We start from the raw sequence: 24,184 nt of genomic DNA on the forward strand, positions 1-24,184 counted from the left end.
TCACCTAAAACCATGGACCAACACAGATATTTATATTATGATTCCTAACAGTAGCAGAATTACAGTTATGGAGTAGCAATGGAAATAACTTTCTGTGGGGTCACCACAGCGTGAGGAACTGTGTTAGAGGGTCACAGCTTTCCGAAGGGTGAGAACCTTGGGTCTAGCAGCAATACAGTCTAAACACGATTGCGAGAGCATCTTCAGCCTGTGTGACAGCAGCCTCTCCTCCCCTGGCTCTGGGAGGAGAGACCAGCCAATGCTAAGCATGGCACTGGCTTGTTTTTCTTTAAAACAAACACCTCTGACCACAGCCATGTCTGTTTGAGGCTTAGGTATGCCTGTCACCCACTGCTGCCGTCCTCCTGCCTCTGCCTCTCAAGTGCTGGGACACACACAGACCACTGTGTCCAGCGTCACAGGCACATTTAAGTACCGACAGACCACCCTAGGTCCACTTACTCCCAGAAATGTCTAGTTCTCATGACTCAAGTACTTGATAAATAACTGCCGGCCAGCACCATTACCAACATGAGCGTGAATGCATGTGATTTATTAAATTGTAAATGAGATACTTTATTTCAAACGCAAAGAAGGAAACAAACGCACACTTCTTATGTTGTGTAAATTTGTCGAAGAATTATGAATAGACTTGAGAATCCCAGCGGAAGACAGGAATGTGCTCCGGAGCGTGCAGAAGCCAGGGACTTGGGAAGGCCACCGTAGGCCTCTAGCCTGCTGGAGGCCTCCAGGGTCCTTCGGTACAGACACCTCAGCCTAAGAGCCCTCAACTCGCAGACAATGTCCTGTTGCGTCCGTCCACAGAGAGAAGAGCCCTGGCTGAGAGGACGAAGTCCCGCTGTCACCGGAGAGGAGAAGTCAAGTATGGATGCTTCCACTGCAGGAGGGCATGCGAATCCCTTCCGAAGTACACCGTTATCTTGCACCATCAGAGAAGGAAGGGGAGAGCAGACGGGTCGCTGGCCGGGTCGCTGGCCGGGATCACATCTTGGGGAAGCTGGCCAGGCTGGTGATGCCGCAGGCATTGTTCTTGTTTCGAGCCAAGAGAACATATCCTTTGTTCCCCCAGGTTTCTCCCCAGCTGTAGAGCCAACCAAAAAATACTCAGCATCTTAAGCTATATAGTCCTTAAAATACTTCCTGCATTCTGCTAGGTACCGATAATATTAAAAAAAAAAAAAAAAAAAAAAGAGTAAGGTGGGTTTTATTTTTAACAAGTGTTAAAGTCAAGAAGGCAGGTAGTGGCGGTGCACGCCTTTAATCCCAGCACTCGGTACGCAGAGACAGGAGGATCTCTGTGAGTTTGAGGCCAGTCTGGTCTACAGAGTGAGTTCCAGGACAGCCAAGGCTACAAAGAGGAACCCTGTCTCAAAAAAGAAAAAAAGTCAAGATGTGGAAAGAAGGCATGTATGTTATCCAGGTTAGTTTTGTACCAGTTAGTGTTAACTGTCAACTTAACAGAGTCTAGAGCCAGTTGGGAGATGGACCTCTGGGAATTGTCTTAATTATGTTAACTGATGCGGAGAACTCTTCCCTGGGCAGGTCCTGGACTGCGTGAAATAAAGAGAGCCAAATACTAGCATGTGTTCATCATTTTTGTCACTCTGTTCCTGATCATGGATGTGATGTGACAGTAGCCTCAAGCTCCAGCTGCCTTGACTTCCCTGCCATGATGGATGGTGACCCGGAACTGTAACATAAGCCCTTCCTTCCTTAGTTACTTTGTCAGAATATTCCATCACCGCAACAAAATCAGATCTTAAAGACACTAGACGAAAAGCCAGAGGCAGGCGGGTCTCTGTGAGTTTGAGGTCAGCTTAGAGACTTAGAGACTTAGACTTAGAGGCTTCCAGGCCAGCCACAGCAACATAAAGAACCCCTGTCTCAGGTGGCGGGTTGGGAGAAAAGGCTTGTAACTCCAGCAATACTTAGGAGGCAGAGCAGGTGGATCTCTGTGAGGTCCATCCTGACTTGGTCTAGGCAACAAGTTCAGGCCAGCAGAGGCTACATAAGGAGGCCCTGTCTCAGAAAGCAGAAGGAGAAGAAGGAAGGAGGCTAGAGGGGAAGAGGAGGGGGTGGGGAGAGGAAGACACGATATGAGAAGTGGTGCTTGAGGCTGAAGCTGAAGGCTGAGTAGACAGGATCTGAGGGAATGGTGGGAGGGTGGAAGGAAGTGAAACAAATGATGTATGAAAAAGTATGATGTGCTATGACAGTGTGGCTCAGAAACACATGACAGACTGAAATGGGGGACAGAGCTGGAGAGAGATTAAGATAAGGTTGAAGATTCCAGGGCCATATTGAGCTCAAGGCTAGCCTGAGCTACAGGAAACCCTGTCTCAAAAAATCAAAGTCAACCAACCAACCAACCGCTAACATTGGGTTGCATGATCTTTGCTGTCAGTCTAAGGAGGTTTTAGCTTTACTCTGCAGCAGGACAGATTTCTGTGGAAGTCAGATGACCGAGACTGCCAGGAATGAACACACAGACTGTATGTCAGTTAAGTCTGACTTGGCTGCAAGAGACTGGCACCAATCTGCCCATCTGTTTCCGTGCAACTAAGCATCTTGCTCCAGGAGCAGCTGTCCAGCATGTACTGCAAACAGGACATCACACGTTACTTTCATAACATGAGCCTGAAAGGACTATCAGGAAGCTGGAGGTGAGGCTTACGAAGGTTGTTACACGACAGAGGCAGTGTCCCCACAATTACCTGTTTTTAATTATCCAGTATTTGTTTCCCTTCTGGACGCCATAGCCTACCACCAACATCGCGTGGTTCACATCATAGCAGTTGCAATTTTCATCGTAGTACACACCTACAAAACAGACTGTGAATGAGGTTCTCTGCAAGCTAAGGGGGCCTTTGTGATCCCTGGCGTCAGGGCTTCCAGCTGAGAGGCCCTGCCTGCAGCAGCTGCCACTGTGTGTAACAGACGGGGTGAGGCACTCTGGGGTCCTGGGGCCACACCCACGGCCTGGAAGAGAGGGCTCGGCAGGAAGAGGTCCTCACCTCTGCTGTAAAACTGGAAAGACGGCAGGCTTGCGTCAATCGCCACGGAGATGGGCCCTACCCGGGCCACTGCTCTCTTGAGGGCTTTCTCGTTGCCCACGGGAATCTCTCTGTACCCTCTGCATTTAGCTGCCTTTGCTGTTGCGTTGTACATACAACTTTCTTCCTGGGGAGGAAACCAACGGTGAAATAGGACGACAGCTAATCAACTGGCAATGAGTTTGCAAGAAGTTGAGTATGTTAGAGGCAACGAAGTAGTTTTCAGGTCTTACCATTTTAGAAAGCTATGAAAAGAAGCCAATAATCCCACTTATAATCCCAGCAATCAAGAGGCTGAGGCAGGAGGACTGCCATGAGTTCAAGGCCAGTCTAGGCTACATGGTAGGATCCTGTCTCAAAAACAAAACAAAACAAAAAAAAAATATGAAAAAAAAATCAAGTGGTTTCCTGCTTCCTAGCACTCAGAAAAATCAACTCCAAAAGAAAAGGGGACGGTTTTCTTTTTATTTATTTATTTATTTGCTTCTGTGTATCTTGTGTGTGCACATATGTGTGTGTATGCTCTCTTGACGGCTAGAAGAAAGCACTGGATCCCTGGGAGCTAGAGTTACAGGCAGTTATGAGCTGCCTGAAGTGGATGCCAGGAACAGATTTCAGGTTGTTTGGAAGAAAAAGCAAGTATTCTATAACTCAGCCATCTCTCCAGCCCTGCATCATCATCATCTTAGTCTTCTTTTACTTATTTATTTTTTGAGACAGTTTACCATGTAGCCTAGGCTGGCCCTGAACTCACTTCCTAGCTATAGAGCGATGACCCCAAACTCCTGACCCCCTGCCTCCACCTGCATGTGCTGTGGTGACAAGCCTGCCTCACCTCTCCCAGGTGAGAGACTGTTTTTACTGATGAAGAAGATTTTTAAAATAAGAGGTGTTTTGAAAAAAAGAAAACACAAATTATCTTCTGCCTGTGTGCTATGTGTAAGCTTCAGGGGTCAGGAAGGTACTGGATGCTCTGTGTGTGTGTGGGGGGGGGTGTCTGTCCACACTAAGCCTAGCTCAAGAAATGGGCTTGACCTTCTGTACACCACTCAAGGACGCTAGCATGAGGTGAAGAGTTTTAGTTTTAGCTGGATCTTCTGTTTCCACCAGAGACAGAAATAAGTATACAACATGGCATGAAAACAAGCAATAACTAAGTAATTCAGCTTGTGGCCTTTCAAGAGCGTGCAGGCTCTGCAGGCCTCGCTAACAACAGGAAGTCTCTGTGACAGCGGATTCTCCTACGCACTAGACCTCTCCCACCCTGAGGTTTTATGCAAAAGAATACATATTGAAATAATGACAACCAGAAAGAGGTACCAACAGCACTGCCAGCTTTCGATGGGATGGTCTAAGCGTGATTTCTCAAAATCTGTTCTCTGCCATGTGATTCCGGTATTAAACTGTTCAGTTCACTCACACAGAGTGGCATGATACAAGAGGATCCCAAACTCCAGATTAAAAAAAAAGGAGGAGGAGGAGAAAGAATGAGAAGAAGCACAGATGAAACATATGATCTACAAATGAAATAAAGTTTTGTGAATGGACTCGAAAGAATGTCAGGGCCTAACATGCTAGACTTTGACCCCACCACTCAGGAGGCAGAAGGACTAGATCTCTGGGTGACCCCCCTCCCATACCCCAGAACAGAAACAGACAAACCAACATTTCTTACAAACTGGTTGATGTGGTGCTGGGTAATTCATGCGTTCCTATTTTTGCAGAGGACCCAGGTTTGGTTCCCAGTACCCACGGGGTTGTTCAAAAGCATATGTAACTTCAGTTAGTTCCAGGGGATCCCATGTCCTTCTAACCTCTGGGGTACCAGGCACACACATAATACATGTACATACACGCAGGCAAAACACTCACATAAAATAAAAAGTAAACTTCTAAAAAGATTCAAGTTGTCAATTGTCAAGTGACTAATGGTTAGTTCTTTAGTGTATACTTTTCTTAAATATATCCTTTACATGGTGAGTGGGAAATGTGTCAAATAATGTCAGAATTAACAGGCAACAGATTAGACTCTCTCCTTCTTCACCATTTTCTTTTTGTTTTTTGTCTCATCCTCCTGTCACAGAGAGTCCTATGGAGCTCAGGCTGGCTATACCTGATTCACCACATAGTTTAGGTTGATCTTGAACTCCTGATCCCCCTGCTTCCACCTCCCATGTGCTGGAAGCATGCACACGAAGTCTCTCACTATCAGTTTAGAAGGAGTACAAATGACCAGGAAATATCCTGAGGAAGCCCTGAGTGTGAATCAGCTAGATTTCTTATATACTGCAGGTAGCAGTATAATTTTTGGCAAACAGTTTGACATGATATAGTAAATTTAAAGATACATATGCCTTCATACCCAGGCGATTATGTTCCAAAGTAATACCCCCTAGGATACGTGTCCCATGGGTGCATGGAGGAAAGGCACTAGGTAAGCAGACCTGGCAGGCAGATCGTGTTTGGGGTGCTGGTAAGACGGCCTGATAACTAAAGCTTGATCTGCAGGACCCATGGTAGAAGCAGGGAAGCCAGAAAATTCTTCTCTGGCCTTCACATGCATGCTATGACACAAGCCCACTTGCATGTACAAACACACACCATATATGCAAATACATACACTAACGCATTCTGTAAAATCTTAGTATGAATTTGAGTGTGTGGTACTATTTCCTTAACTCTCAAGGAGCAGCCAACCTAAGAAAACACGCAGAGCACACACGTTAGCACATAGTCACCAACATCTTTATCACTGAAACCTGCTGTTCCTCTTTCAAAGGTCCATATCACAAAGCTTTCTATTGCCCATCAGTCCCAACAATATCAAAAAGGCCAGGGAGCAGCCAAGCGCAGAGGCACACACCTTTAATCCTAGCCCTTACAGAGGCAGAGAGGTGGATCTCTGCGATCTCAAGGCCAGTCTGGTCTACAAAGTGAGTCCAGGACAGCCACGGTGACACAGAGAAACCCTGTCTCAAAACAAAACAAAAAAGGCATGGGGCTGGAGAGATGGCTCAAAGTTTTCTCCTATTATGAGAATTTTGGCCTTCTATGGTAAATAATTCTTTGAAGAAAGCAGGATAGGCATGCCTGGGACCCAGGCCTATGAGTGCAGCACTTGGAAGCTCAAGCCAAGAGTTCAGGGATGTCCTCAGCTACACAGTGAGTTTAAGGCTAACACAGGCTACACGAGATTGTCTCAAAATTTTAAAAGGAAGGAAGGAAAGAAAGAAAGAAAGAAAGAAAGAAAGAAAGAAAGAGAAAGGAAAGAAGGAGGAAGGAAGGAGGAAAGAAGGAAGGAAGGAAGGAAGGAAGGAAGAAAGAAAGAAAGAAAGGAAGAAAGAAAGAAAGAAAGAAAGAAAGAAAGAAAGAAAGAAAGAAAGAAAGAAAGAAAGAAAGAAAGAAAGAAGGAAGGAAAGAAAGGGAGGAAGGAAGGAAAAGGAACGAAAACAGAGCACCACAACAGAAAACAAAGTCTTGCTGGGGGAAGAGCCACCACAGGCCCCACACTGTGGCGTGGTCTCACCTGCCCCACGTAGGGATAAGCGTCTTCAGAGTCAATGCCCCCGTTCTCCTGCACATACCGGAAGGCATTGGTCATGTAGCCACCTCCACAGCCATTATTCTCAGACACACAGTCCACGAGATTCTGGGGACTCAGGTTTAAGAGCTTGCCAGTTTTCTTCTTGAGCTGGCCCTCCAGGGCACCTGCAGAGCTAAAAGCCCAACAGGAACCACACTCCCCCTGAGAGAAGTACAAACATCAGTCAGCAGTTTTCTACCAGCCTGACAAAATTCCATGCCCTTTATGAACTGACCAGCGCTGCCTTTGTTGTGAGGCCTTGTCAGCATCCCCGTTGATAACAGTGGTGGCCACTGTTCCCTGTAACTGAAGTCAAGTACAGAACTTTACAGCTTTGGCGACAGTTCTCCTGAGTTCTGACCCATGTTTCTGCGTACTAGCTATGTGACCTTGATCAGTTACTGATCATCTCTGAGCCTGTTTCCCTACCTTTAAAATGAGAGTAAGCTGGGCTTGGTGGAACACGTGTGATTCCCTCACCTGAGAGGTGGAGGCGAGAGGGTCAGGAGCTCAGGGTCACCTCGGCCTCAGACTGAGTGGGAGGCCAGCCTGGGCATGAGACCTTGTCTCAAAACAACACAAAGAGTAAGAGGTGCTGCAGGTGAGTGGACTCTTGTGAGTGCTGCATAGTACTGCATATTTGCATAGTAATCTCTCAGAAAGTGTCTGCTCTCCTGCTTCTAGAACTTTCTCTTTCCCAGAGTTTCTATTTTTTTTTTTTTTAAGAATAAGAGTTTCTTGAGGAGGAAGGCTACACCTTAGATCCTGAACCTTTAGCGCTGTAGCTTAGAACTGAGTTTGTTTGGTTCTAGGGATGCTGTTCGCTGAATGTTAGATCAAATATTCCTCTCATTGCCAGAATACCCCTGTGCTGGTGGGGTCCTAGAAAGAGATTCTCCTGCAGGTCAGAATCTAAGATTGTAAAAACCTTTCTTGGGGGAAGAGTTCTCTGTGTCCTGGTAAATGCCATTTCAGAATTTATTTTCACAAATATTTCTATATGAGCTCAAAAGTATACATTAAAGTGCTTGTTGTGACAGTGTGTATAAAATTTTAAAAGTAGAAAAAGCCGGGTGCAGTGGTGCAGGCCTGTAATCCCAGCACTCAGGAGGTAGAGGCAGGCAGATCTCTGTGAATCTGAGGCTAGCCTGGTCTACAAAGTGAGTTCAGGACAGCCAAGGCTACACAGAGAAACCCTGTCTCCAAAAACCAAAAATAAATAAATAAGTAGAAAAACTCCAGATATTCAAAATAGGTAATAAGCAATAGACTATGCCATATTCTGATTGTATGACATATCAAAGTTCAGGCCAGATTACCCACACACAAGAAAGCACCTGGTTTTTGACTGGAGTAACGTATCCTTTCTTCCGATAGTCAATGGAGTCTGGGACTCGGCCTTCCCACTCTGGGGTGTAGAGAGTATCGTTACTGTGGGAACCGGAGGGTGGTAACTTGAGTCCAGTCATCTTCTGAAGCACTTCTTCACTGGTCTGAGACAAAAGAGGGGGTCAAGCATCGGGAGCGCCCAGGATGAAGACAGTGGGGGGCCTGGATCTGAGAGGCAGCTCACCATGTCGCCCAAGTGATTCATGGCCAGTTCGTATGTGTGGACACCGAGAGAGGCCTCAAGATTATGGATGGAAATTTGCTTCAGGTTTTTCTCCCAAATTAAACGCCGAGAGATTTCATCTACCTAAATGGGACAGTTAGTAAATTTGTAGATTGTGTGTGGTTATATAGGTAGGTTTTAGGAGAAAAGATGCAACATATGCAGAAAAAGCTTACAATCTAGGTGGGGAACTATAGAATCTTAAAAGTACACACAAACACTTCTGCAAAGCTCTAGAGAAATCGTAGAATAGCATTACTACGAGAGTAGTCCCCAAAAGAGCTTTCCCCACATAAACACCACACAGCCCCATCCGTGGTACTAAGCACTGGACTCAGTACTTGAACATGAGATCTGCTCCTGAGCTGCCCCTGCAGCTGTCCGCCTGGAAAGCAGACAGATGGACTGAAGCACAGAAGCGGAAGCCAGCCGGAGAGTCAGAGAACAGGGGCTGCTTCCTTGGGGTTAGGCACGGTGTTATGATTGAGGGAAAGCTAGACACCACAGCAGGGGCACAGGCCCCAGCCCTCTTCCGTGCTCCCCGGCACACCTTGCTGTTATACTGCTTCCTGTGCGTCTTCTTCCATAGCTCCCACTGCGAGTCCAGCATTTCCTCAGGGTACAGAGCAAAGCTCACCGTGGGTAGAAGCAGAAACTTAAACGCCCACATCCTGGAGAAAGGAATAATTAGGGGAGATTTCCACTGGCAGAATGTTCACAGGCTGGCTTAGGATGTGGAAATGACAGCAGGCACACTGCCAAGAAAGTGGCTTTTAACCTTTTAGGAGCTAGAAAAATAAGTCCTTTCTACCAGAAAATTGCATTTACATGCATTAATCCTAAGGGGTCAAAAAACCCAAGAGAATGACACCATAGTGCGTGCGCATGTGCGCGCACACACATACACATGCATGCACGCATACTTTTAGAACCACAGTCTTGCTATGTAAGTCTTGGATGGCCTTGAGCTCACTATGTTGACCAAGATGGCTTTGAATTCGAAGCTCTGCTTCCCTCCAGCCTGTGCTGGATTGAAGGCATGGGCCACTATGCCCAGCCTAAGAATCCCTTCTTTTGAACTTTGAGGCAGGAAAACTTGGCTGCATGTGGAAGACAGACACAAAATTGCAGGCAGTTTTCATGATAAAGCAATGACAGACAGAAGCTGGGGGAGTGCTGGAACATCTGATTTCAGTACCTTAGACAGGCAGAGGTGGGGGAAGCATGTAACCAGGCAGGGTTAGCACCGCTCTTCCCTCGCACCCCAGTGAGGGTACACATGAACAGAATAAGCACAGTGGGGATGTGGTTAGATCCAGAGCTCCAGCTAAAGTGGGCTTCATGCTTTGCTCATGCTATCTGTCCTTCCTTGCCTAGACGCAGATCTTGCCAGGACTAACTTGGACAGCATCTGTGATCTGTTCACTGTGTCTTCATTTGCCTTATCCATGTCTTTCCTCATGCCCTCTCCCTGTTAAGGCAGGAAACTGTTCTAATCTTAACCAGATGCTATGAGTAAGTGGCTTCCACCCTCCCCCCAACAGAGACGTGGCTGTTTCACAGGGTGAAAGCCTCAGACTCATGACTGGAAACGCGGGGTGGAAAAATAATATTCTGTAATGACCAAGTTTGCAGCTCACAGATTTTTAGGAATTTTCTCTGGCTCCATTAATTTCTTGCATTGGCTTTATTGCAAGTTCTTAAGTTTAAAAACTACTTCCCCGTCTCCAGCACAGTATGTGTTGTGCAACGCTGGCCACAGAAAAATGCAGCCAGCATTGCACAATTCTTTGCAAAGCAACAGAATATCCAGCACAGCATTTAATACTGAGTGTTCCAGGCATGGAGATGGCTGTTAACTTCTCTTCCTCAGGAGTCGGTTTACTCTTGGGTTACACAGAAATCCAGAAGTCCACTTTTGAGACAGGTTTACGGAACCCTCATCCTTTGCTTTTACCAACAACCACATATTCACACACACACACACACACACAGGATGAATACACTTATACACAGAATCCTAAAGATTTACAGACAGATTGCCAGAAAATGTACTAAGGAGTATGTTTTCATTCAGGGAACTTAAGCTATTTGATCCCCAATTTACTATATCCTTTTCCTTTTTTTTTTTTTTATTAATTACACTTTATTCACTTTGTATCCCCCCATAAGTCCCTCCCTCCTCCCCTCTTTTTCTTCTTTTTTAAAATTATTATCATTTATTATAATTATTCAATTTGTATTCCTTTCTCCTCTTAAAAGGTTAACTGGTAGGAAGGAGACAAAAGATCTAGAAGTTAAGAAGAACATTACCTGCTGTTGAAAATCTGTTGTCTCGGCTCCTTTCAGGCAGGAAGTGTGGCTACTGTGAGCGGAAGACTAAGGGTGCTAGATTTATTCCGTCAGGATTGCGGAAGTCAACTCCAGCAGTGGCTGGAAAATTTGGATAAGGGAGGGAGGCAGGGATAGAATGAGAAGGGAGTTAGGAAGGACACACACTGCAGTGTTTTTGTGTTCAGTAAGTACGCCAGGGTGGAGAGTTACTTAATGTTCAGTTTCGTCTGACTGTCTTCAGGGGCAAAAATAAGACAGCACATTATTCAAATTGAGGCTTTAGTGGAGAAACGAAAACACAGCCCTGTCTCTGCCCTTCCTCAAAATACCTTACTGGGGAATTCCATCTTTCTCTAACCTTCCAGTCATGACCCACCTCCCTTACCCTGATGTTTTTCAACTTTGTGTCAGATCCTCTTTTGGGATGACAGGGGGCAAAGGGGTGGGGTCGGGGCTCAAGCTTAGAAAACAGTTAATTATGATATTGTAAGGCTCCAACCTAAACTTTAAAAAAAAAAAAAAAAACAAACTTCGAGACTAGTTAGTGTTAACTGCTTCTGGGCAGAAAGCTTTTTTTTTTTTAAGATTTATTAATTATGCACACAGTCTTCTGCATACATTTATGATTGCAGGCCAGAAGAGGGCACAAGAGAAGGTACCAGATCTCATTATAGATGGTAATAAGGCACCATGTGGTTGCTGGGAGTTGAACTCAGGACCTCTAAGGAAGAGCAGCCAATGCTCTTAACCTCTGAGCCATCTCTCCAGCCCAGAAAGTAGCTTTTCTAACCCATGATGGCTGTGCAGAGGGAGGCACTACCCACAAAATCCAGGTGAAATGGTTTAAAAGTGGCCAGAGAGCTGAGCTTGTGTGGGGCAGGTCTGTAATCCCAGCTACTCAGGAAGCTAAAGCAAAGTTATGATTGGTTGTGGGCACACCTTTACCCTTGCACTGGGCGGCAGGTGGTTCTTTGTGAGGTCACGGCCACGTCAGTCTACAGAGTGAGTCTCAAGGGGTTATACAGTGAGATCCTGTATCTAATGACAGCAGACTCAAGTTCAGGCCTAGCCTAGGAACCTTAGTGAAAACCTGTCTGAAAATCCAAAGTTGAAAGAGGACTGAGGAACGTGGCTCAGTGGTGGTGTGCTTGCCTAATATCATGAGGCCCACGGTGCAACGCCCAACAGCACTCAGGGAGGAAAGCGACGCTGCACCCAAGGCAGCGCAGATTTACAACGATTCAGCAGCAGCAACGGGCTGACGGATACACATGTGACTAAACTCTCAGGTGGAGGGATGTCTGAAGAGCACTGTGTCTCAGTCATGAAAGACCCCAACTAGGTCCAGTCATAAGAGTCCAAATGCTTCCCCAAAAGCCAGGCATGTGACAGGTCATAAGAGTCTAGCTCGGCCAACCACAGCCCTAAATGCCCTGGAGTAAAAAGGGCATTACCACAAATCTAGACTGAGTTTCCAGCCGGATCCCTCACATAGACCCAAGTCCTGCCTGCCCCTGCCTGCCTCTGGATTTCTAGAGGGATCAATGTAGCCCAGGTTCACAACTTGAACAACTTGAAGTTTACAACCCCCTTTGTCCTCTTAAGTGGGAGGACACACTGGGAAGAGCAGCCGTACCCCACTGCCTCAAGTCCCAAGAGCGCTTCCCAGCTACTTCTAAGGCACTGGGCAACCCCCGCTTCCAGAGTGTGACGGCAGGGCGTCTCTACCAGCTTTACTCAGGATGTGTCAGGGTCAGGAGGGAAGGAGAGGAACAGCTTGCTGAGTGATCAGGGGCCTACGAGCCCTAACTCCTGAAACTGAGACTCAACTATGCTTTCTGCTTGGGTGTTTGGAGCTCATTTATGAATTCTTCTAGTTATACATGTCTGTTACTTATGAACTGTAAAGGGGAAAGGAAGTCGCAATCAAGATCACACAACACAATAAACTTTATAAAAGAAAAAATACTTTGTTTTAAAATCTTTGCTACATGTCATCATTTTTGCCACTGTAAGGCTTAGCACAGATGGCCAACAAGAAAAAACAATCAAAAATAAAACCCTGAAGGTAAAGCAGAACAAACCCCTCAGAGTGGCTTCCCCCTCCCTTTCTTCAAAAGCCCTGTGATAACTGTACATTATAGTTCAGATCACATTTAAAAACAAGTTGATTATTAAAAAACAAATATTTCATTGGAAACCCAACTTTTTGGTTTTGTAAATTGATATAAATATATATATATATATATATATATAATGTATGTATACTGTATGTGTGCACACAGAGTAAAAAAATAGCCTCCTTTCTCACTCTATTGCCTGGCACCAGACTGGAGACAAATGGAGGGAAACTGAGTAACCATCCCCTCAGTCTCTCCATCTGGGCTCCTCTCCCCAGTGAGTGCTCTTAATAGATCTTTTCTGTTATTAATTTAATCTTCGACAGGAGCCAACTTTTACGAAAAGAGGCTGCTGATTTATGAGCCTCACCTGAGGAAGGCAAAGGAGCGCAGTAATGTGTCTGCATTCTATGGCTGTAATTATCAGGTGATCCTGCTGGGATCTGAGTCTACCTAATGCAGACCTCTATTTATGCTCCGAAGCAAAACCCAACATCAAGATTGGAGAGGGAGCAAAGACAGACAGACTTCGGGAAGATCTACATGTTGTTTGGTGACAAGGAGGAGAGGCTTCTGTGCAGGAGGGCTTCTATTTGGTTTATAATCTTTCACTCAAATAGCTGATCCAAGAAGTTGAGTTTCCATGCAGAAATACCTCTCCAGAACACATGTGTGACTCACAGAAAATGCAGCATTATCGTTATGGGCAAATCTGGGATTTGTGACAGTGTTTGTCTAGCCAGCCTATTTTGGTAATATCCGCAGATCTTCCAGATAAGTTGAGAGCACCAAAGAGCACAAGTAATCCAGCTTGATCACTGAATGTGTTCTGTTATAGACCAACCCTATCAACAGAAGACTGTATGTTAGCCTACAGTTTCATTTTGGCTGGGTATGGGTTTAAGTGCAGCAAAGACTTAACTTAAATACTCTTTGGCTGCAATACTAAATAGAAAAATACCTGGAAAAATTAACTTCTTAGGACTCTTTGAAGAGCAAGCAGAAAGACCAAGAAAATCTGGGACAAAATTTGCATATACTCCCTAATAGGGAGAAAGAACAAAACATAGGAGCTCAAACACATGCACACATGCACACATGCACGCACGCACGCACGCACGCACGCACGCACGCACGCACGCACGCACGCACACACACACACACACACACTCTTTCTCTCTCCCTCTCTCTTACACACACACACATTCACACCCTTTCATGTTTCTTTCCAGGGGATTGAGCACTTCCTAAAGCTCCACATAGATCTACCATATTTCATGATCCTCAGTTATGAGGATATTTCTCCTCTCCTTGCCTCTGTTCAGAATTTCTATCCAAAACGAGCCATAGTATTCAAGACAATTAGTGGCTGTCAGGTTCTTCTATTCTGCCCCTTGACTCCAGGACAATTCATTTCTGTGCAACTCCTGGTCAGAAGACATAAGGAGTTCTAACCTCACCTGTCCTCAAATTTCCAGAGGATCCTAAAAGCCTGGGAAATTAATTTAATTTCTTCTATAATGTCACTTCAGAAAGTCAAGGGGTGAAGGGGTACACATATATCAGGGGTGAGGGAAGGGAAGGGAGAGGAACTTTTATTCTGTTTACAAAAGATTTACTTTAAAAACAAACAGTGATTTCCCCGCCCTTATCCTCACCCCAATAGTTCTATTCTGAAAAGGGGGGAAACATAGCTAGATCAGGAAATTCTTCATTGTTGTAGCTGTTGCTCTGATCTCCCAGCATGGACAGCATTTCCTAATGGGAAAAAGGTAAGATTTGGTCATATATCCTTATTTTTATTGTGTTCCCTCCTGGTACCCCCACACATAAATCACCATTCCTGAGCTGCAAAAGCCCGTGTATGCTGAGCTCTCTTAACCTTCCTCTTCCGAGAACCAACTCCTCACACTTCTGCCTTTTTCCTCGTCTCTTTTCTATCTTCCTCCTCTAGTTCCTTTATTATCCCTTTTGCTGGTCCGTGATATTTTCAATGGAAGAAAACGCGCATGCCACCATTTCATTTAACCCCTAAAGACTTACCAGAAATGTAAATAATCACATTTGTTTCCAACCAAACCCTATTTTGCCTCTTTTTTGGTCTTTCTGACTAGCTTGTTCTCTAAGTTGACATCATTCAATCTTGCAGCTCCCGCAGGAGAAACAGATACTTATAACTATAATCAGCATGTTCTACTTCATCTACTTTTTTTATTATCCTATTTAAATCCAAAGCTACTTTGAGATGTGGATCTTTGTTATGAGTTAAAATAATTTTCTTCAGCATCTTTCCATGTTGCTTCACATCAGTATCTTTGCCTGGTCTGCTTAAGGGGCATGTCTATAACTGCTTCAGTTCACAACACTCATCCCTACACATCCTTTCTGTCTTCCTCCTGTGTCACCTCCCACTAGCCAATACCAGGCATGCTTCCTTCTCTCTCTGAGGTCTTCACCCACTCACCTGAAAGACCTCAGGCTGGCTAGGTGCTTGTGCTGACGTTTGCTGAACGTGCTGCTCACTGGAACTGGACCGATGATGAGGCTGCTGGCCCTGCCACTGTGACCAGACACCTACACCCTCTGCTGTCCGGGTCTGGAACTGTCCTGCAGTCTGTCCAGTCTCAGGAGCTAGCAATAAAGTAAGGATAAACAGCCTCAATTTATTACCTTTAATGGTGGGGAGAAACCAGCACATAGCTTGATAGGAGTCAGTACTTTCACATATGATACCTTCTGGTTTTCTCTCTGCTAATCAATGCCTCTTCTATTTCAAAACTCACTATCAATTTAAGCTTCATTCCCTAGATAGGATTTCTGAAGAATTCTCTGTTCGTTTAAATATGCAGTCCATTAGCATACATGTTTTTTTGTAGTATTATTGCTGTAAATAGTACAATAATTCACATGGTTTTTATTACAGGTGTTAAAAGTTTTTTATAGCAAGATTTTATAGAGATGTTTAAAAACTATTACTGTTTTGTGTATGGTGTGTGTGAGTATGTGAGCTCAGGGTGGTCAGAGGACAGCATGGTCTAGGGACCGAATGCAGGTTTTCAGGCTCGCATGTCAAGCACTTTGTCCAACGAGACACTTCAACCTGTGTAAGGCTTCTGATTTTCAAACAGACTGGGACTACGCAGCTCCTTATAATTAGGTCAGTACATACAGGACTCAGGCAAGCAACTGTGACTAGCAAACCCTCGTCCTCTGGTACTTTGGTTTTCCTGTTGTCCTCTTCCTTGTCTGAACTTACGGAAGTTGGATCCGCGGTTGGTGAGGGAAGGGTAGGCAGCAGCACCCGGTGACGCGGTGGGGGCCCCCGGCAGAGACATAGCACTGAAGGAGGAGGAAGTCTGAAAGTTGCTCACACCAAACTGGGAAGAACGAGTCTTGGCTGTAGCCTGGGTGGGCACCTGCTGAGGAAAGCACAGTACAGGAACATAACTGAGCACTTCACTCCCGTGACTCCATGTTCGTCAACCGCGGCTCTCCTCTGCACACAGGCTGGCACCTGCTCTAACTGTATACGTCTCATTAGCTCCCAGTTCCTCCTAAAACCATGTTTCTAGGTAACTGAACTAAAAGTGCAAAAAGAAAATAATTACAAATTGTGATAATTATGTAATTAAGCTCAGTGGGTCATGAAACAGAGAAAAAAGACACTGAGAAGAGGAATCAGTTGATAAGAGACATCAGTAAGTGTACAGTAGAAAGAGGTTATGATCAAAATACACCATACACATACATGAAAACATTAACAAACCCATTCCTATACATAATGAACTCATACAATTATTAGACCAACAGAGAGCATGCCATAAACTAACTGCATGTGTGTGCATGTTCAACATGTATGTGTAGGCTCACATGCACAAACAGCAGCCAGAGAACAACATGTCTTCTACCTTAGATGTGTGCGATGGATGTGTGTGTTCATGTGCATGTTTGTGTGTAAGTGGTTGCATGCACACACAGATGCCAATGATGCTGGGTAGCTTTTTTTATTACTCTCTATTCATCCATCCATCCATCCATCCATCCATCCATCCATCCATCCATCCATCCATCCATCCATCTATTGGTTGTCTGAGGTAGGGTTTCTCTGTGTAGCCTTAGCTGTCCTGGAATTCACCCTGTAGACCAGGCTGGCCTCAGATTCACAGAGTTCAGCCTGCCTGTGCCTCCTGAGTGCTGGGATTAAAGGCTCCAACCTTATTTTTTGAGATTGGGTTCTCAATGACCTTGGAGCTCACCGATATGGCTGGACTAACTGGTTAGTAAGCTCTAGAGATCACCTGTGTCTACCTTCCCAGTGCTGGGAATACAGGTGTGCTTATTTAATACTGGAGTTACTTCCTTTGTTTCAACATTTACTTAGTGTGCATGTGTATGTGTGTCATGTGAGCACATGCATGTATGAGCATGGATCTTAGAAGATAACATGCAGGAGTGGGTTCTCTTTTCCCACCAAGTGGATCTTGGGGATTAAATGCAGGCTTGAGTGACAAGCAGGTCAGCAACAGAGCCAATTCTCGGTCCTAACAGTAGAGCTTCACAAACGAGACACCACTTCCTCCTCCACTCAGCCTGTGTTCCACCCATTTCTAGGCTCTTCTAGAAGCATAACCGTTTTTCTTCCTATTGGAATATATTGTATTACACAAGAATTTGGTGACAACCCTTGTAGGGAAATTCATGCCCATGCTCAGTTATGTCTTTCGGTGTGCTTTTCTTTAAATCTGTATTTAAAGAGTCTTTTAATAAAAACTCTAAACTGTTTCAAGAAGAAAAGGAAAAAAATTGGAAAAAAGAAACTAGAAATGAAACCTCATTATCAACCTCACCAGGAGAGACTCATGATTGACATTCTGGACGCTTTCTTGCTTTTATTTTCCATTATTTTTGTTGTTGTTGTTCTGTTCTCTCTTTTTGAGACAGTTTATCTCACTGTGTGGACCAGGCCCATCCTCTGGCCTCAGCCTCTTCTGTGCTGGGATTAGCTGTGTGCTGTCACACCCAGTTGTGCTGTTTACTGACTAAGAGACTAGTCATCAGCCCAACAGTGTCTGAGGAATCACCATTTCTACAGACGTCTGTAAATAGCACATTAAAAAGTAACTCCTAGGAGACAGTATATGCTTGATTATGTCAGAGCCCTGAAAACCATGGCAGAAACTGTCCTCACCATCAATGCTCACTCTGGACAGCAGAGTAATGGATGCCTTTCTGGTGCATTTCACACAAATAAAATATGCATGCAATAATTCTAGGTTTGAGTTTTCTTTTTTTTTTTTTAACTTTTAAAAATATTATTTACATGAGGGAAATGCACAGTAACAAATACGCCTAACACATTCACTATGTGTTATACATGATACTATCTTTTCACAAATCAGTGAATACAATTACTAATTTTCTGCTTCGGTCCTGTATTACATGGCTCTTTGAACTTACTCCAAACAAGCTTGAAATCAAGGTTGTTCAGAGAATTCTGAATGAGCAACTCTGCCTTAAGGTGAGACTGTGAAAACCCTGGGCTCTAATGAGAGTTTGGCAAGTTCTCTGGTATTTTAATTATTTGGCTACTCTCAACAAAGATGAAAATCAAAAGATCAAGAGCAGAAATTGGAGAGGAAGTAGCTAAAATGACAATAATAAATTTACCTGTAGGAAAAAAAAAAGATCCTAACAAACAAAATACAACATACAAGGTCAGACAGAGGAGAGGCTTTACCTGGGCAGAGAAGCCTGGACGGGTGCTAGCAGGCCAGGCTGGTGCTGCTCCCTGGGTAGGGTTGGAGTGCCGAGAAATCTGGGCCAACACCTGCCCTGAAGAAGATGGCGGCTGGACAATGGTTCCGGGGGGGCTCAGACCACTATTCCTAGGAGGGAACAAATACAGAGATAAAGGATTAAAAGGTGACTCTATCACAGAAGCTATGAATCAAAGGACAAATCCTATCCCTAGATTCCTCTGATTTCCTTGCAGTTAAGGAAAACCTGATAAATCCAAAAAGCACAAGAAAGACTGACAGCCACACACTGACCACACAGAGATGGAACCTAGAACAAGGCAATAGAATAGGTGCAAAAAAAAAAAAAAAAAAAAAAAAAAAAAAAAACAGGAGGAAGAAGCAGCTTCTTTGTCTCAGCCTAGGTCCAGTAAGGTCTACCGTTTTGTCTGAAACGACCAGAGAAGCAAGGGAAGACTGACATGTGGATTCAGCTGAATCCACAGAGCCCTGCCAAGCAGCACACACATATGGGCTCACCTGAAAGTTTCTGCCGGCCGGGGGTTAGGAGGGAATGAGTTGCCCTGGGAGAATAGCTGTTGGGTGGCAGGGACAGTGCTGGAGGAGATGCCTTTACTCTGATCTGTAGACCAAAAGGAGTTGGGGGAGGGCCATCAAGGGGCTGCAGCATATAGTTTAATAAATTCCTATGCACTCATCAAGTACTGTAATTTCAGAGGAAGCACGCTGGAAGATGACTGACTGGGCAGCAGCAGTCCCACCAGTGAGAACTGAAATCAGACAGTGAAAGGAGTCTGCGGAAGAGACTTGTACCTGCACTGATGTTTGGATACATTTCTGAAAACCTTGGATCTCTGTCCTGGGCGAAGAGGCCATCTGACTTCTCAAGGGGCTTGCTATGCTCTGGTCCTGCAGTTGCCACAGACTGGACAGAAACCTATGGAACAAAGCAATAAGAATAATCAATAAATGGTTAAAATGGTAATTCAATAATGTCCAATTTTATACAAAACACACATTTTCACTGGTACTGGTAAATATTGTTTTAAAGATTTATCTGTCTCTTTTAAATTATGTTTATGTGTATATACATGAATATAGCACCACACAGGTCAGAGGCATCAGACCCGGAGCTGAAGTCACAGCTGGTTATGAGCTATACTAGCAACTGAACTTGGGCCTTCTGCAGGAGCAGCACTCTTTTAACCACTAATCCATCCTGCCAGCGTTGAGATACAGTTAAAGGTTCACTACCTTCTTAAAAAAAAAAAAAAAAAAAAGGTGCACACTTGCCTGGGAATGATTATAGCTGGCCAGCCCATCTCTTCCTGGTACCATATCCAGTTCTGTTTGCTGCTGCTGCCTATAGGTCAAGTATCAGTATGGGAAGCAATATGGGAAAAAGAGATTTTTAACAAAGAATTTGGAGAAAAGGCCTATAAAAAGTAAACCGCGTGAAGCGACAACAAAAAATGTGACTGCATATTAACACATCCTGGCTACAGAGTGCTCAAAAGTGAAGTATTTCACCATTGCTTACCTGGACGCCAGCTGCCCTGTACCCATCTCTAGGGATAAATTGGTTGCTGGACCTAGCTGTGACCTCTGGATTGTGTTAGACAGTGCAGGCCGTGGTTCCTGGCTAGAGTTCCTAGAAAAACAAAGTAGACGAGAACAGAGAAAGGGAAACAAGGAATGACTCAGTACGATAACTCTATATATTGACCTGTAAGGTGGAACAATCACTAACAGATCTTTATTAAGTCCAGTCCCATAGGTAACTTATGGCCTCAGATTCAGGAAACAAACTAACAAAACATACTAGTACAAACTGTAACTATGTTCTAAGAAACAAGGGCTCATTCTGGTTTGTTTTGTTTGTTTTTTTAATTTGTTTGTTGTCTTGAAACATGGTTTCACATAGCCCAGGCTAGTTTAAACCCAGAAGTATGGTGACCTTTAATTTCCAATCACCTGACTCTATCTCCAAGCAACTGAGACCACAAACATGCACCATCATATTCAGTCTATGAGGTGCTGGGGACCAAACTCAGGTCCACATGCATGCTAGGCAGGCACTCTACCAACTGAGCAACACCCTCAGCCCGTCATGTGCCTTCTAACTCCTTCAAGCTATCTGATACCTGTGTATTGTTAACATATTAATATTTAAAAAACACAAATGTGTTTTTAAAATAAGTAAAAAACTGATATGAATGTATACATTATAGCAATTTGATCTTTTTGTTTGTCTCTTTTTTAGGATAGGGTATCTCTATGAAGACCTGACTGTCTGGAACTCCGTACAGGTCAGTGATTTTCAGCCTTCCTAATGCTGCAACCCTTTATTAGAGTTCCTCATGCTGTGGTGAACCCCAACCATAAAATTATTTTCATGGCTACTTCAAAACTGTAATCCTGCTACTGCAATCTGCTCTTTAAAAACTGAGTTCATGCCAGGTATGGTAGCACATGCCTTTAATCCCAGCACTTGGGAGGCAAAGATGGACCTCTGAGTTCAAGGCCACCATCACTCACTGATCTAGAGAGTGAGTTTTAGAACAGCCAGGACTACACAGGGAAGCCCTGTCTCAAAGAAATGAACGAGAGAGAGAGAGAGAGAGAGAGAGAGAGAGAGAGAGAAAGAAAGAAAGAAAGAAAGAAAGAAAGAAAGAGAGAGAAAAGGGAAAAAATTAAAACAAACAAAAAGCCACGTCCATATAATGCACATCCATATAATGGAGTATTAATGCACAAAACCACCAACAAAATGAGGTACTAATACATGCTACCACATGGTGACACAGGAAAACAGTGAGGCACAAGGGAGCCACATTCTGTGCTTTACATGGCATCTCTAAAATAAGCACATCTATAGGGATAGTTAACTTAGACATCGAAGACTTCAGAAGAAAGGGGAGAATGGCCAATCTTAGTGCACTCACTCAGTGCCGGAGTAGGAATGAAACGTTCTGAAAACAGATGGCTCTAATGTGTAATGAACTGAAAACTATCTGTATAATGGGTGGGATCTGTGGCCTGTGCTAGAACACACCTCACGAAAACGTATTATGTACACACTATTCTGCCTGCGTGTACACCTGCAGGCCAGAAGAAGATACCAGAGCTCATTGTAGATGGCTGCGAGCCACCATGTAGTCACTGGGAATTGAACTCAGGATCTTTGGAAGAGCAGCCAGTGCTCTTGACCTCTGAGCCATCTCTCCAGCCCTCAAGAAAACTTTTTAAAAAGCTGAGAGCTAGGGGCTAGTGATATGGACAGTGGTTAAAAGCACTTCTTGTTCACGGAAAGGACCCAGGTTCAGTTCCCATTACCCACATGGCTTCTCATAACTGTCACCAACTCTAGTTCCAAGGGATTTGATCCCTTTCTTCTTACCTCCAAGGATATCAGACATGTATGCAGTGCACAGACATATGTGTGAGCAAAACACTCAAACATATAACATAAAATAATCTTTAAAAAAATTAAAGAAAGGGGCTGGAGAGATGGCTCAGTGGTTAAGAGTACTGTCAGCTCTTCCAAAGGACCCGGGTTCAATTCCCAGCACCCACATGGCAGCTCACAACTGTTTGTAACTCCAATTCTAAGGGATCTGAAACCCTCACACCAATGCACATAAAATAAAAAAATAAATTATTAAAAAAATTAAAGTAAAAAACAAATCTAAAAGCTTGGCATGGTGGTACACACCTGTAATCCTTAAACTCATGAAGCAGAAGAAAAAATGATTGCTGTGAGTTCAAGTCCAGCCTGGTCTAGTGGTTTCAGACCATCCAGAACTACACAAACCCTGTCTCAAAAAACAAAAAAACCAGACAAAGACTACTACCAACAAAGAGCAAGCTGAGAGAAAGGAGCAGAATTTAACGAGTGGGACGTGATGATGCTGTGCAGCAAGCTTTGACGCATGGATCTAGTCTACTGCCTATTTCATATATAAAGACTGAAAGAGCGCAGTCAAGTTCTTTCTGTGCCTGTTTCAACAGGTCAACAGCACAGCTGCGCAGCTGCAGTAAAGACCACACGGTTCACCCAAGGCTGAAGTATGTATTTCATATGTCCTTCATAGAAAAGTTTGCCCAACCTTGTTTCAGACGAAAAGCAAAACATTGGTGGATAAAACAAAATCCTAGAGCCAAATAAAACACACATTTAACCTCAGCACTCAGGGAGGTAGGTAGATATCTGTAAGTTCACGGACAGCCTGGTCTACAAATAAGAGTTCCAGATCAGCCAGAAAAATACCAATGCACATAAAATGAGAATAAGTTAAAAAAAAAAGTAAAAGTAAAATTATAACTAAATAAACAAAGTTCAGAAAAGTGAAATGAGACTCTTTCCATCTCCAGGACTAATCTCTGAACTGCTGTTTCAGGCTGACTTGCAAGCTCTTCTAAGGAACAGAAGTTCACGGAGTGCTCCGCAGGGGCAGCAGGTGGGCAGTCACGAAAGCCCTGCCCACAGCGTGAGCTGCTGCTGCTTATTAACACTCACTCTACCAGGAGCCAGTGGGGTGGCCTGGTGGGAAAAGGTATTTGCCACCAGGCTGACCGGTTGAATTCCATGCTGGGGACCTAGTTGGTAAAAGCAGAGAACCACTCCTCATGTACTCTGATGGTCATACATGTTCATACATGCCCGTCCGTGTGTGACGTACACAAATTAATAACACAGGTCAACAGCAAACAAATCCCACCTTGCTCTCTTAACTCATACAGACTCATACAGACGGTTGTTGTATGAGAAACCGCAAGCTGCTGGTATGTACAAGTCCAAGTTGAAGAGAAGGAGAGAGCATGATAAAGTGAAGCTGTGCCCTGACTGAACCCGCCCCACCCCAGGGCTGCTGCAGGATAAACAACCCAGTATGAGAAAGAGATTGGAGGGACATACTTTACATTGGTGTTGGTGCAGATGATATACTCAATTTCATCCGAGTAAGGGTTTTGGAACGTAAAGGAGCTGGTTCTCATCCAGAGCCATTCTCGGTTCTTAGAGCGGAATCGGAACATGACAGACAGCACCTGGCCTTTTAATTTCACCACCTGAAAGGGTTTTCATCCATCAGTGGACTTAAAAAAAAAGAGAGTTAATAATCTTCCCGTTTTTACAACCTTACAACTCTTGTGTTGTTGCCCTTGGGGCATCTGTCTTTTTCAATGTTCAAACAAGAGGAAGAGGAATTTAAGGGGGGACATATATCTAGTCCAGAGCTGCAGACTGCATGAGTGGACTGTCAGGGGGTGGGGGCTGGGGAGCACAGAGACAGCGTTTCCATATTTCCCCTGAAGTCTGCTGCAGACATACTTGATGAACTGGCTTTGTTTGACTGTACCAGGAATTTCAGTTCGGCGACACTATATACATTTTACACATTACTTATCAATCCCAGCTCTTCAATTTAAAACTTGAGAATTTTAGTTTCCACAAAACCCCTACAGGAATCCTTAAGATTGGTTAATGTTTTAGTACCTGTTCTTATGGAACAGAAGACAATCTTACTTCTCCATCTTTAACAATAAAGAATATTAGCAACTAACATTTAGTTTAGTACAATCATGTACCAAACACTAAGTTATGTGTGCCTTATGGCTTTACCTTATTTAAGCTTCCCATAAGCCTCTACCTTAAGTGTCACTATACCCATTATATCGGGAAGAACAGCATCAAGACTTAATTA

The 24,184-nt window shown here is 44.2% G+C and overlaps 2 protein-coding genes across 9 annotated transcripts in view; both read right to left on the minus strand.

The window, feature by feature from the left end:
* Nucleotides 1–532: 532 nt before the first annotated feature.
* Nucleotides 533–10,702, minus strand: Ctsk (cathepsin K). The gene is made up of 8 exons (XM_060393108.1): nucleotides 10,583–10,702; nucleotides 8,820–8,940; nucleotides 8,231–8,353; nucleotides 7,995–8,150; nucleotides 6,601–6,819; nucleotides 3,036–3,201; nucleotides 2,736–2,841; nucleotides 533–1,102 (listed from the first exon to the last, which is right to left on the minus strand). The coding sequence occupies exons 2-8, from the start codon at nucleotides 8,937–8,939 to the stop codon at nucleotides 1,003–1,005; spliced, it is 990 nt and encodes a 329-aa protein (XP_060249091.1). The 5' UTR covers nucleotide 8,940; nucleotides 10,583–10,702; the 3' UTR covers nucleotides 533–1,002.
* Nucleotides 10,602–24,184, minus strand: part of Arnt (aryl hydrocarbon receptor nuclear translocator) — a 64,557-nt gene continuing 50,974 nt past the window's right edge. For 4 of the 8 annotated variants that reach the window (XM_060393103.1, XM_060393101.1, XM_060393106.1 and 1 more), the window contains 9 exons: nucleotides 23,398–23,549; nucleotides 20,020–20,130; nucleotides 19,773–19,842; nucleotides 19,293–19,416; nucleotides 18,999–19,101; nucleotides 18,461–18,608; nucleotides 15,980–16,142; nucleotides 15,188–15,354; nucleotides 12,554–14,481 (listed from right to left, as the gene is read on the minus strand). In XM_060393103.1, coding sequence (XP_060249086.1) covers nucleotides 14,392–14,481; nucleotides 15,188–15,354; nucleotides 15,980–16,142; nucleotides 18,461–18,608; nucleotides 18,999–19,101; nucleotides 19,293–19,416; nucleotides 19,773–19,842; nucleotides 20,020–20,130; nucleotides 23,398–23,549 — 1,128 coding nt within the window. In that variant the 3' untranslated portion in view covers nucleotides 12,554–14,391. Of the gene's footprint in view, nucleotides 10,703–12,553; nucleotides 14,482–15,187; nucleotides 15,355–15,979; nucleotides 16,143–18,460; nucleotides 18,609–18,998; nucleotides 19,102–19,292; nucleotides 19,417–19,772; nucleotides 19,843–20,019; nucleotides 20,131–23,397; nucleotides 23,550–24,184 lie in introns of those variants that run through there. The other 4 variants (XM_060393104.1, XM_060393102.1, XM_021627788.2 and 1 more) reach the window with 3 other exon arrangements.

This window comes from Meriones unguiculatus, chromosome 10, assembly GCF_030254825.1.
Source record: "Meriones unguiculatus strain TT.TT164.6M chromosome 10, Bangor_MerUng_6.1, whole genome shotgun sequence".
NCBI lineage: Eukaryota > Metazoa > Chordata > Mammalia > Rodentia > Muridae > Meriones > Meriones unguiculatus.

What these genes read in the sequence shown, in the direction of transcription:
- Ctsk (XM_060393108.1), bottom strand. Translation starts at nt 8,939, where the DNA reads ATGTGGGCGTTTAAGTTTCTGCTTCTACCCACGGTGAGCTTTGCTCTG. An exon ending in TTACTCCAGTCAAAAACCAG is followed by an intron (nt 6,820 to 7,994) that starts GTGCTTTCTTGT and finishes TACTTCTCTCAG; the next exon opens with GGGGAGTGTGGTTCCTGTTG. An exon ending in CTTATCCCTACGTGGGGCAG is followed by an intron (nt 3,202 to 6,600) that starts GTGAGACCACGC and finishes TTTCCTCCCCAG; the next exon opens with GAAGAAAGTTGTATGTACAA.